The 13,399-nt window shown below is 42.9% G+C and overlaps 1 protein-coding gene across 1 annotated transcript; it reads left to right on the top strand.

The window, feature by feature from the left end:
- Positions 1 to 5,360: 5,360 nt before the first annotated feature.
- On the top strand, positions 5,361 to 10,256 carry NDUFAF3 (NADH:ubiquinone oxidoreductase complex assembly factor 3). Its single transcript, XM_087708723.1, has 5 exons — positions 5,361 to 5,449; positions 7,508 to 7,706; positions 8,861 to 8,927; positions 9,045 to 9,145; positions 9,794 to 10,256. Exons 1-5 carry the CDS (start codon positions 5,382 to 5,384, stop codon positions 9,887 to 9,889), a joined length of 531 nt encoding a protein of 176 aa, XP_087564849.1. The 5' UTR covers positions 5,361 to 5,381; the 3' UTR covers positions 9,890 to 10,256.
- Positions 10,257 to 13,399: the final 3,143 nt, after the last annotated feature.

Below are 13,399 nucleotides of genomic sequence, written 5' to 3'. Positions count from 1 at the left end.
TATTGCTATTGCTATTGCTATTTTTACGTGCTTTCAAACTGCTAGCATGGCAGAAGCTGTGACAAGTAACGAGAGCTCACTCTGTTACGCGCAGGGGTGGGTTTCTCGCCCCGTTCCAACCGGTTCGGTTGGAACGGGGCCGGCGGCGTCCTCATGCATGCGTGCGGCACGTGCACACACGCGGCGCACGCGTGCATATTAGCGTCTGTGCGATGCTCCAGCTGCTCCTGGAGGATTGCGCAGGCACTATATGCATCCTGCGCATGCGTGGAAGCGCAGAACTCATCAAAACCGGGTAAGGAGCACGGGCGGCCGGGTGGGCCCTTCGCCGTTCCCAGAAGTTACTTACTTCCAGGTTCGCCGACCAACCGGTTTGCAGGGACCGCTGCGAACCAGTTGAAACCCACCCCTGGTTACACGGCACTAGGGATTTGAACTGACCAATTGCTGACTATTCTGATCAACAAGCTCAGGGTCTTAGCCCCTGAGCCACTGCGTCCCTTCTCCATCTCATAGGCAGAATCTAAATCCTGTCAGAGGAAAAATCCAACTCAGGTTGTAGTTGATCACAAGTTACTTATAGGACCAGTGTTTATCCAGTGTACCTAGAAACAGTGGTAATGGTGAGACTAAACAGTCAGTTTGTCAATCTTTCTCCCGCCTCCAAAAAAAAGAGGAGGGGGAGAAAAAAGTTTCAAGCTACAAGCCTGAAAGTTTGTCTCAGGATTGAACAAAGCATATAATTTGAAAAATGTTACATAAAAGTAGTCCTTGACTTAGGAACAACAATTGAGCCCAAAGTTTCCATTACTAAGTAAGGCAGTTGTTCAGTGAGCTGAGCCCCATTTTATGATTTATTTTTGCCATGGTTGTTAAATGAATCATTGCAGTTTATTGAATCAAGCCGTCATTAAACGAATTCAGTCCCGTCCCCCCCCGCCGCCCAATTGACTTGGCTTGGCAGAAGCTGGCTGGGAAGGTCATAAATTGTGATTACGTGACGACTGTCTTAAATACATGTCAGTTGCCAAGCGCTCGAATTATGATCATGTGAATGCTGCAATGATCGTAATTGTGAAAAACAGACATGAGTCACTTTTTTCAGTGCGGTTGTAACTTTGAACAGTCACTAAATGAATGGGTTGTAAGTCGAGGATTGCCTGTAATGAATTAAACAAATCCTGGAACTGGAGAAGCAAAAGAAGTATCAATGTAAGAGTACAGTGTATGTCATGCATTCACCATCTGTGTGAAGTTAGTATCTACATCAAAATAAAATAGGCAGACATTTGGCAATAGACAATATAGGTAGGGACGCGGTGGCTAAAGTGGCTAAAACGCTGAGCTTGTTGATCAGAAAGGTCGGCAGTTCGGCGGTTCGAATCCCTAGCACCGCGTAACGGAGTGAGCTCCCGTTACTTGTCCCAGCTTCTGCCAACCTAGCAGTTCGAAAGCACGTAAAAAATGCAAGTAGAAAAATAGGGACCACCTTTGGTGGGAAGGTAACAGCTTTCTCTGCGCCTTTGGCGTTTAGTCATACCAGCCACATGACCATGGAGACATCTTCGGACAGCACTGGCTCTTCGGCTTTGAAATGGAGATGAGCACTGCCCCCTAGAGTCAGGAACAACTAGCACATATGTGTGAGGGGAACCTTTACCTTTACCTAATATAGGTAGACATTTAATGGCATGGTATCCTAGTTAAAACAGCCTTCTCTAAACCAGTGCCTCTAAAATGTAGGAAAATTCTGGGTGCCACTTATCCAGGGGACCCCAATTTGGAGGAAATTTGGGCTAGAAGGATGGAAAAAGGAAACTTGCCAATCTCAACCAAACAGATTTTTGAGGTCTGCTGTAAGGATTACACAGCAGAGCAGCAAGCTACAATATGTATATACCTCAATTTCTTAGTGCTGTTAAATGGAAAAAAAGGTTTCCTCCGCGGGTTTGGATTTCCCGGCTGGGAGAGCGTCACCAGCTGATAAATGAATTTAGGATTGAACAAGCTGCCTTTATTATTTCAGGATAATTATTTCGGTTCACCGACAAAAGGGCGAACGACAAAACCGCGCCCGACTAAACCGCGTCGCTGACGTCATCAACAGGGCGACAACAGCGCAGAGGCAGAAGCACGCTGTCAACCCTAAACCTAAACTTAACCCTAACCCTAAACCTAACCCTAAACCTAATCCTAACCCTAAACCTAACCCTTAACCTAATCCTAAACCTAACCCTAACTCTTAACCTAACCCTAACTCTTAACCTAACCCTAACCCTAACCCTAACCCTAACCCTAACCCTAACCCTAACCCTTACCTTAAGTTGAATCGGCTTTCTTTCAAAGCGCTATTTAAAGCGCCCTTCTTTCTCCGCACTGGCTGTTGTCGCCGCGTTGATGACGTCAGCGACACGGTTTAGTCGGGCGCGGTTTTGTCATTCGCCCTTTTGACGGGTCACGGGTGAGCTGACCCTGATATACAGTAAGTGTACATTTTTATACCATTTTCCTCTTTGAAGTCCTTTTGTTTTCTTTGTACTATTGTTTTATCACTTTTTTGTGTGTGCCTTTCTTTACTAATGGTTCTAATCCTGTCTTGCGTTTTGTTATTCCTCTGCCCTAAAGTAATTCCCATGGAGCAGGGATGAGCCCTAGTGTCTTCTACTGTATTTCCTATTTTTACATCTTCGTCCTGAGCTAATCAGTCTTTGTTATCACTCTGACCTTTTCCTCTCTTAAAGGTAACTTCTTCTTGCACTTCTTAGGTCTTTTGTATTATTTTCTACTCTGCAGCTATTTCTAATTGTCCTGATATCCTAGTAATTATTCTCAGGAGGTTTCTTTTAGAATGTATGCTGGCTTTGTTATTCTAGTGACTTCCAGTTTGGTTATGGGCTGTACTGGTCTTCCTAATACAAAACTGTCTTGGTGAAGTTTCCTTCCCACAGTGCAAAATAATAAGTAAGGTATGTTTCATAATTAAATAAAATGAATAATGTGATGAAACACAGTGAGATTTTTATCCTGCCTTTATTACTTTATAAGTAACTCAAGGCGGTAAATATATATAATATTCCTTCCTCTTCCTATTTCCCCCCACAACAACCCTGTGAATAGGATTGAGAGTGAGTGGCTCAAAGATAGCCAGCTGGCTTTCATACCTCAGGCAGGATTAGAACTCACCATCTCCTGGTTTGTAGGCCATCACCTGAACCACTTCACCAAATTGACTTCCATTTACAACTGAAAAACCACTTTTGTTTTTTTATCTGGGCCTGGATTTCCCTTTGGTTGATTGGATTTTTTTTTCTTGGTAAGTTGGATTTTATATTTGAATTAATTTTATTGCTATATTTAAAAGCACAGCCTTTGTGATTTCAGTCTATTATGAAAGCACTGGAAACCGCCTTGGCATATTTTAAAAAATAAAGCAAAATATATAACTATACTACGGATATTTAGCATCTTCTTGCTATAAATAAAAGATTCAACTAAGTGAAAGTTTTTACAGTGGCTGTCATTTCCATGTTTTCCAGACATTAGTGGTACCATTAGTTGGTAAGTCCCCAGCACTTCAATAGTCGTAAAACCAGTCCAAACACATCTAAAATTACTCTTTTGTTTTCTTTCATTTAATGTTTCCTTATCCATACAACTCAGCTCCATCTGGTGGTAGCACAAGAAAGAAACCTTGGGCGAGAATTAATGTAGGTGCTTGAGGGAGACATTTCTGCTTCAGTTGCCCAGACTCCACCCTGCAAAAGATTATGGGGTCGTTAAAAGAAGAAGAAGCAGATGATACAGGTAGTCCTTGATTTACAACCATTTGTTTAGTGACTGTTACAATGGCACTGGAAAAAGCGAGTTATGATCGGTCGGTCCTTGCTCTTATGACTGTCACAGCATCCCCACAGTCATGATGATCAAAATTCGGGTGCTTGTCAATCAACATGTATTTACAATGATCACAGCATCCCTGGATCACGTGGTTGCCATTTTACGACTTTCCCAGCTGGATTCCGACAAGCAAAGTCAATGGGGGAACTTGGATTCATTTCACATAACCCTGAAACCGTCATAAATATGAACCAGTGGCCAAGCAGCTGAATTTTGATCATGTGACTATGGGGATGCTTCAATGGCAGTGTGACAAACGGTCATAAGTCTGCCGTTGTAAGTTTGAATGGCCACTAAATGAACTTCGTAACTCTAAGTTGAGGACTTACTTTTATTAGATACCAGCCTTTGTAGCACCGCCTTCTTCAGTGGGAATAAGAATGTGTTCGGTATTTGAGGGGCTGCCACAAAGTAGAGGGGTTCAACCAATTCCCCAAAGAATAGGTTGGTCTCCAAAGTTTCCATCCAGAAGACAGGACAATGGATGGAAACTAATCAAGGAAAGAAGCAACCTGGAATTAATGAGAAACTTCCTCACAGTGAAGACAATTAACCAGTGGAAGAACTTTCCTCTAGAAATTGTGGCTTTTTCATCACTGAAGGTTTTTAAGAAATGACTGGACAGCCACTTATCTGAAATGGTATATAGGGTCTCCTGTTTGAGCAGGGGGTTGGACTAGAAGACCTCCAAGGTCCCTTAGGTCCCTGGAAACAAGGACAGTCCCCCCCATGCCGTCACTCTGCTTAAAAACTAATTCCCACAACATTGTGAAATAATTTACTAAGGCTGTATTACTGTTCTTCTTATCTTCCTTCCTAGTATATATCGCTTCCCATTTCTATAACCATGTTGCTTGTATCTTTTAATTTATATTGTTTTATTTGTTTACTAGTATGCTTTGACAGCTTATTAATAACTTTGACTATCCCTAAGCGTTGTATCTTTATTTATGCTTGATAAATGTATTTTATTCTCCTTTATGTACACCAGGGGTAGTCAACCTTTTTATACCTACCGTCCACTTTTGTATCTCTGTTAGTAGTAAAATTTTCTAACCGCCCACCGGTTCCACAATAATGGTGAATTTTTGAAAACCTAATGAAAATGTTTTTAAATAATGCTATGAATTTTTTTTTTAAGTCAATGAAATTTTAAAAAAGGAAAGTGCTTCAATATCAGACAAAACCCCTACCGCCCACCATGAAAGCTGGAACGCCCACTAGTGGGCGGTAGAGACCAGGTTGACTACTACTGATGTACACTGAGTCCATATATACACCAAAGACAAATCCCTTGTGTGTCCAATCACACTTGGCCAATAAAGAATTCTATTCCTATTTCCATTTCTATTCCAGTTCGATTCTGACTGACTGACTGATTGGACAAGTGGAGCGTGGCGGCACGGGCAGCTGCGCGTCGTCGCTCCGACGACCACTAGAGGGCGATCGTCGGCAAGGCCCCGCCCAGTCTTCCCGCCGCTCTCATGGCTGCCCTCCGGTCGCTGGGCTCGTCTCTCGTCTGGAGAGCAAGGCCGGCTTTTTTCGCCCGCAGGTCAGTGTAGCCCTGTGGCTGCAGCCGAATAGCGCCCGTCGCCCCTTTGCACCCGGGCAGCTGCGTTTCGGCTCGCGCTGGGGAGGCTCCGCTCCTCGCCTCTCCGCCCGGGATCCAGCCTGGTGCTGAGGTTCCCGCAAAATAAATGCCAGGGGCTCTGTGTGTGTGTGTATGTCTGTGGCTCCGGGGTGCTGACCTTGGCTGAAGCACGACGGGTTCCTTTAGGGCCGCTCGGGAGAAGCCGGGTCGATCCTGGGAAGAGCGGAAGGAGCCTGTCCCCGAGAAGGCGGGAGGGCACTTTTCCGTGCTTGACGGGGGCTGAGCAAACTCTTTGCACGTGTGGCTGTGAAATCCACCCCTCATAGTAGAAGCTTGGCTTGCAGGGGGAATTAAATCTCTTTTTTTTTTCCCTCTTGAGGAGGAGGTGCAGGGAACCAAAAAAAGGAAAAAGGAAAGTGGCTTGGTTTAGTTGAAAGTATCCCGGCAACCGTTCTGGTTAGGTTTGTACATTATGTTGGAGTCTGAATTTAAAATCGGATTTGATGCTGGAGATCTGCCGCCTGTCAGGATGCAGAGGAATCCACTGGGAAGGAAAAGGAAAGGCGCTGTGCAAGAGTTGGGAGTTTGGAAGTGGGTGCGTTACACTGTTTTACCAGCACACACTTTTCAAAGCCATTTGAGGTAGCCCTCAACCTACAACCACAATTGATCCCCAAATTTCGGTTGCTAAGCAGTACCATTTTTAAATTAGTTTTGCCCCGTTTTATGACTTCTCTTGCCACAGTTGTTAAGTGAGTCAGCGCTGTTGGTAAATTAAGTGACACAATTGTTAACTGAATCTGGCTTTTTCCCTCTTGACTTTGCTTGTCAGAAGGTCGCAAAAGGGGACCACATCATACACACACACACACACACCGCTGGGACACTGCAGTTGTCATACATTATGAACCTGTTGCCAAGCATCTGAATTTTGATCCCGTCATCCTGCGGATGCTGTCATGGTCGCAGGTGTGAAACATGGTCATAAGCCCCATGTGTCACTTTTTTTTCAGTGATGTAATTTTAAACAGTCACTAAATGAATTGTTGTAAGTTGAGGACTACCTGTACCTTGAAAAGCTAAAGCCTTGTTTGATAGGTCCTTAAGTGTCACTTGTTTCAAGAGCTTTAAACCCATTGAGCAACCAGCAGTATCAACCATAATAGGGTAGTTGAACCTTACAGAAGGGAGAGCACCAAAATTATTTAATTATGCCATTCTGTCCAGAGCATTTACCCTCATAAAAATTGGCTGGAGTATTCTGGCAGTTGAAGTCCATGCATTTTAAAATGGCTGAGGTTGGGAAAACTACAGTAAAGGGATGTAAATTATTTTGGATTAAAATAAGAAGGCAAGGCAAATAATCTTCTGCCTACTGTAATTTAAATGCAATTTTTTCCACTGATAGTCCTCAATTTACAGCATTATTTGATTAGTGACCATTTGAAGTTACAATGGCACTAAAAGAAAGGTGACTTATCACCAGTTTTCACACTTATGACCATTGCCGCATCGCCATGGTCACATGATGACAGTTCAGGCGCTTGGCAACTGACTCATATTTATGACGGTTTGTGTCCTGGGGTCAGGTGATCCTGTTTTGCAATCACCTGACAAGCAAAGCCAATGGGGAAGCCTGATTTACTTAACAGCTATGTTACTAACTTAACAGCTTCAATGGTTCAGTTTAACAACTATGGTAAGAAAGGTCGTAAAATGATGCAAAACTCAATGAATGTCACAGTTAGCAACCGAAACGGGGCTCAATTATTGTTGCAAGTTGAGGACTATTTGTAACTGGGCCACAATTTTACTCCTCTATCAAGCACCGAACTTTAACAAATGTTCAAGGTTATTGTTCTGCCTGTCCTTTTTGGATATGGGTCAATCCCAGATGGAAGCACTTCAGTTTTCCATTTAGAATGGTTCATGTAACATCCAGTAAATGTGTAATGGTTAACTGTTGTCTTGACTTATTGGTCAGGCCTACTCTCATTATCTTACGCTCTCTGTGTTCAGTTTCAGGCAGCCTCAGCGAAATCATCGCCTCACACCTTCCGATGATGAGCATCTCCAGAAAACAACACTCCATCGTTTGGAGAGAGACTCACCAAACATTATGTTTATTGAAAATTGCACTAATTTTGGTTTCTCCATCAATGGGAACACAGTGGTAGGCCCTTGCGCTATTTTGCCACAAGCCATCCTGCAGTGGAATGTAAGTTTTTTGATTTCTTAATAGAGATACAGAATCTTTTCAGTTCAGGATATACATATATTTTATAATTTTAATATATTTTTTCCTCACATCCACTTACAGTGAGTCCTTGCTTAATGATGGGAACTTGCATTACTAAGCAATATTTTTGTAATGGCCAATGTACAGGATGACACTGCTTTGTGATGGCAGTTCCAGCAGTTCCGTCATTAAGCAAGAGCCTCATGAACTGACTTCCTGCTGGCTTCCCCAATGACTTTGCTTGTGGGAAGCTGCCAAGTATGTTCACATGGTAGAGGGACACTGATAGTCAGAAATCTGGGCTGGTCGCTGAATACCTGGATTGTGATCATGTGACCACGAGGTCACTGCAACAATGAGATTTTCTACGATCAGTTATAATTACCACTCATTTAATACCAACACAGGCGTGACCCGACAAATGCACGCATGACAAAAGTGCGCCGATGAAACCGTGGCGTGAAAACCACAACGTCATCAACGCGCCCACAACAGTGCGCTGACAGAAGCGCGATTTAAGTTAAGGTAAGGGTTAGGTTCAGGGTGAGGTTTAGGGTTAGGTTTAGGTTTAGAGCGCACTTCTGTCGGTGCGCTGTTGTTGGCGCGCTTCTGCGCTCATTCGTCGGCGCGATTTAGAATTGACGGTTTTCTCAGCGCATTTTTGTCGGTGAACCCAACACAGGCTGCTGAATGAGTATCATTTAATAAGAAGCATCCATACATGCCAGTTTGTGATTCACATAAAATAATGTTTTTAATGGGAACTTGTATGTATTTTAATGCATAAAACTCCCGCTCAGCTTCAGAGATCATGTAGCCCATCTAAAATAGTGTTTCTTGTTGGATAATAGAGGTAGAGATTAGGGATTGGAAAAGTACTGTTATGTAAGCAAATTGATTCAGACAATACATTGTTCACAAAGCACTTACGTATGTAAAGATAAAATGTATAAATAAACTCTTAAAAAATAAATAAAGCAATGTTTCTCAATCTTGGCCACTTGAGATGTGTGGACTTCAACACGCCGCTGAAGAATTCTGGCTGTCAAGGTTGAGAAACACTGCTTTTTTGTTACGCTGTGTATTCACTATCGGAAGAGTTTTGTCTTTTATTATTTTGTTTCAAATTCCAGGTTGGCACATACAAAGATATTATTCCAGAGAGTCTTGTTCTGTTCTATATGCTGGAGCCCAAAATAGGTACAAAGTAACTGTGAATCTTGGGCTGGGTTTTAAGAGGGTTTTTGTAAATTTCGGCCTTAAGGAGGAAACCTCATCTCACCATCCTTCCCTGCCTTCTCCTGTTGGTTGTCCTAGAAATTGTGGTCCTGGGAACGGGAGCCAAAGTAGAGAGGCTGGATCCAGATGTCCTGAAATGTTTGCAGCAACGCGGAATCGCTGTGGAAGTACAAAGCACGGTAAGAGATGGTGTGTGGTTAAGGACAGGAAGAAGCAGATAGCAAAAAGATTCTTCTTCTTCGCACAGGCAGCATGAAATCTTGCCTGCTGCAGTGTTCGGCATGCTTAGCATTCTAGTCCTCATGATTTGTGCACACAAATGCACATGGAGCTTATTTTTTATCTCCAGAAGTCTTTGCTTGGATTGTATGCTCCAGAAAATTTGGCAGTGATGCCTTTGGCATTTTGCAATGGAATTTGTATTGCTCTTTTCTTTCCTGACAGTTAGAACAATCAGTGGAGCAACTTGTCTCCAACACGGGAAGTTTTTAAGAAGAGATTGGATAACCATTTGTCTGAAATAGTATAGAGTTTCCTGCCTAAGGAGTTAGATTAAAAGACCACTAAGGCCCCTTTCAACTCTGTTATTCTATTCTATCCTATCCTATCCTATTTTCCTCCATATGCATTGGTTGATTCACTATGATTCCCTAAAGCATGAGTAGCAATAAAAATAGACTCTCATCTTTTTCTCCGCATTGATTCCTTTGGTTGGCTTTGAACTTGGACCCAACTTGAACTTGAGCAGTGGGTTGGAGTAGAAGGCCTCCAAGGTTCTTTCCAACTGTGCTAGTCTTTTATTCTTTCTCATCTCTTTGGCTCCACAGCCTAATGCTTGTGCTACTTTCAACTTCCTGGTAAGCGAACGACGTGTGACAGCTGCTGGACTCATACCTCCTCCTCCTGCTACCATGTATGAATAAGCCTTTAAGGGTAAGACAAGACGAGAGGCATTCTGAGCAGGCTAGAGAAAGAGACTCTACTGTCATGGCTGCCCGCCCCTTCAGGGATCTATCCGCTGCTTCTCCCAGTCAGACAAGCATCAGCTGTTAAGAAGTTGCCAAAAGAGCTGGATTTTTCCCCCAGGCTTACAGCTAGATCTGAGGCAGGCAGCTCTTCCTTGCCGTGCGGCATGAGCCCAGCGTGGAAAAGAAAGCCTGAAAATGATTACCATGCACCACTGTCTTGTATCTAGTTGTTATCTGAAACAACTGCAGGCTGCTAGTGAATTTCTGTCCTCGGAGGAAATCTGTTGGGTGGACTGAAATAAAATTACTTGTCCAAAATTGATTTATAGTCTTTGAGATGAAGTTTCTAAAGTGGGCTTCTCTACCCACTCTGTGATTTAATTTCATATCTCTCTGTGTGTGTGTGCGCACGCGCACACATACATACATACCTCGGAAAGGTAGAAGTCAACCATGAGTCAGCCAGGACCGAACTTCAGCCCGTGGGCAGAATTAGCCTGTAGTCTTTTCTGCCACCCTGCAGAACAAAGCGCTGGTATATATATTGCTTAGCTGAAGCATATCCCAACCCCCAGAGTTTTAAGGAATATGTTATACGGGTAGTCCTTGACTTACAACAGTTCATTTAGTGACTGCTCCAAGTTACAATGGCAGTGAAATAAGTGACTTACGACAGTTTTTCATACAATTGTTGCAGCATCAAGATTCAGATGCTTGACAACTGATTCATAGTTATGACGGCTGCAGTGTCCTGGCTGGGGTCACGTGATCAGCTTTTGTGACCTTCTGACAAGCAAAGTCAAAGGGAAATCCAGATTCACTTAACAACTGTGCTACTAACTTAGTAAACTGCACTTAACCACGTATGGCAAGAAAGGTTGTAAAATGGGGCAACATTCACTGAACAAATGTTTCAGTTAGCAACATATTTTGGGCTCTGTGGTCATAAGCCGAGGACTACCTGTATTGCACACATGTGCCTCTGACAAAGCTGAGTGAACTCCGAACTTTGCGGTGGTGTTATTTAAACAAATGCACCAAGGACAGGGCTGCCCTTTTGCCAGGACTCATGGAAGAGTCAACAGACAAGTCACGATATATCTAAACGGATCCCAAATATTTGACAGTAATGGAAACATTTAAGGGCTCCAGCAAAACTAACTGGTCTTTTAAACCTACTTCATAGCCTTATTACTATGAACCTGTGTTTATTTCCATTAAGGAAAGATAGGAAATGGAGTTTTTAGTGGAACAGTTTAGTTACGGTAGTTTGATTGAAGACAAAAATGGCTGAAGTTAGATGCGCAAACTGCAACTGTTTAAAAACCAAATGTATAGTTTTATAGGAATGCCCAGCAGAGGGCAGTCATGTGATACCAGAATACCGATTTTAGGGAGTTGGGGACAGGCGCTGTGGCTGCACAAGGGCCCTTCCAAGTGACTGGGCAGCTAATTGTCTTTGAATGTAAGGTCACTAAAGTCCTATTGATAGGCATTTTGTGTACACTTACTTGTGTAAGTCAAGGAATTTGAACGAGTAACTAATGCATCTTTCGCCCAAAAATTTTTTACAGAACGCTTCATTATGATAGGGCATAAACCATTGACATACATTCCTTAAAAACTGAAGGTTTGATTGTCTGTGTATTGGAGTGGTCTCTGAGACTACAGAGATAAGTCCACATAGCTGGGTTGAAATTTTTTTGGGAAGTGGTTTGGAAAGGCTGACTTGGGTCCTGGCTAGCCTTGTGCCTAAGGCATGATTAGAACTCAAGGCTCCCAGTTTTCAATCCAGTGCCTTTAACCGTGACACCAAACTGGCTCTTCAATTTGCATAAGCAACAGATGTTCCATGGGCCACCAAATAAACATTCTTCGTTGTGAACCTCTAGAATAAGGGTGTCAAACTTGCGGCCCACGAGCCGGATACGTCACACACTGGCCACCGTGGCTTTTAGCAAAGGACAAAGTCATGATACATCATGTGACGATGTGACACCGCGAGTTTGACACCCCCCCCCTGCTCTAGAACCATTTCACTATTAGCTTTCCCAGGCCAATCAAAGCAAGAACAGACTGGATTTGAGAAACTTGTGATTTTTAACAAAGAAGAGAGTTCCTAAAGTTAGAGTGCAAGAGTTATAGGCTACTATGACAGCAGCCAGTTGTCCATGCGTATGTTGCTCTACTGTTTTGTAAAATCGTTAAAAAAATACAGCCCCAACTGTGAAGAATGAAGGACCTGGGTAATGGACCAGAGAAGAAAAACATCATTCCAAGATTTTGAGACTTGAACCTGTTTCATAATAAATACACTATATTGCCAAAAATATTCGCTCATCCAAATAATCAGAATCAGGCGTTCCGATCACTTCCATGGCCACAGGTGTATAAAATCAAGTACCTAGGCATGCAGACTGTTTTTACCAACATTTGTGAAAGAATGGATGGCTCGCAGGAGCTCAGTGAATTCCAGAGTGGAACTGTGATAGGTTGCCACCTGTGCAACAAATCCAGTCGTGACATTTCCTCGCTCCTAAATATTCCACAGTCAACTGTCAGCTGTATTATAAGAACGTGGAAGTGTTTGAGAACGACAGCAACTCGGCCACAAAGTGGTAGGCCACGTAAACTCATCCAACATCAGTGTGTGACCTCACAAATGCACTTCTGGAAGAATGGTCAAAAATTCCCATAAACACACTCCTGAACCTTGTGGACAGTCTTCCCAGAAGAGTTGAAGCTGTTATAGCTGCAAAGGGTGGACTGACGTCATATTGAACCCTACGGATTAGGAATGGGATGTCACTTACAGTAAGCTCATATGCGAGTAAAGGCAGGTGAGCGAATACTTTTGGCAATATAGTGTATGTTTTAAAAAAAACAACATATTCACACAATGTTAAGGAATGCTGTCCTGCATAACAGCAATGATCTGCATAAATTGCATTTTAAGGTGTAAACATCACTTTTCCCTACAAAGGTTTCATGCCCCTTGATTTCATGATTCCTAGTTATGTAAATTTGTAATTTTGCTAATGCTTTCTTGTTTGTTTATACCTGCCAGTATGTGTGTTTGAAGTTACATAAAAGTGTGAGATCTTACCCACACAAGCAGATAACTAGACCTATGAATGCAGCATAACCAACAATCCTCCCACTAACATTGATCTTGGGTGATGGTAAATCTGTCTGTTTTGAAACTAGAAAAGAATGTGTTCTACTTCAAACCTGAACACTGGGCTAGAGCACCAACAGATTCCCTTTTTTCATGCAATTCTGAGTATCCACTAAGAATAAATTCTTTAAGACATAGTTTGGGGTGTATAAAACCCCAAGATAAGAGCCGAGGTGGCGCAGTGGTTAAATGCAGCACTGCAGGCTACTGCTAGATCAGCAGTTCAGCGGTTCAAATCTCACCGGCTCAGGGTTGACTCAGCCTTCCATCCTTCCGAGGTGGGTAAA

The sequence above is a fragment of the Thamnophis sirtalis genome, unplaced genomic scaffold (genome assembly GCF_051295495.1).
Source record: "Thamnophis sirtalis isolate CommonGarterSnake01/CBP01778 unplaced genomic scaffold, rThaSir2_p1.2 scaffold_3, whole genome shotgun sequence".
Classification (NCBI taxonomy): Eukaryota; Metazoa; Chordata; class Lepidosauria; order Squamata; family Natricidae; genus Thamnophis; species Thamnophis sirtalis.
Note: the sequence above shows the minus strand (reverse complement) of the source record. Positions and strands in the feature narration are given on the sequence as shown.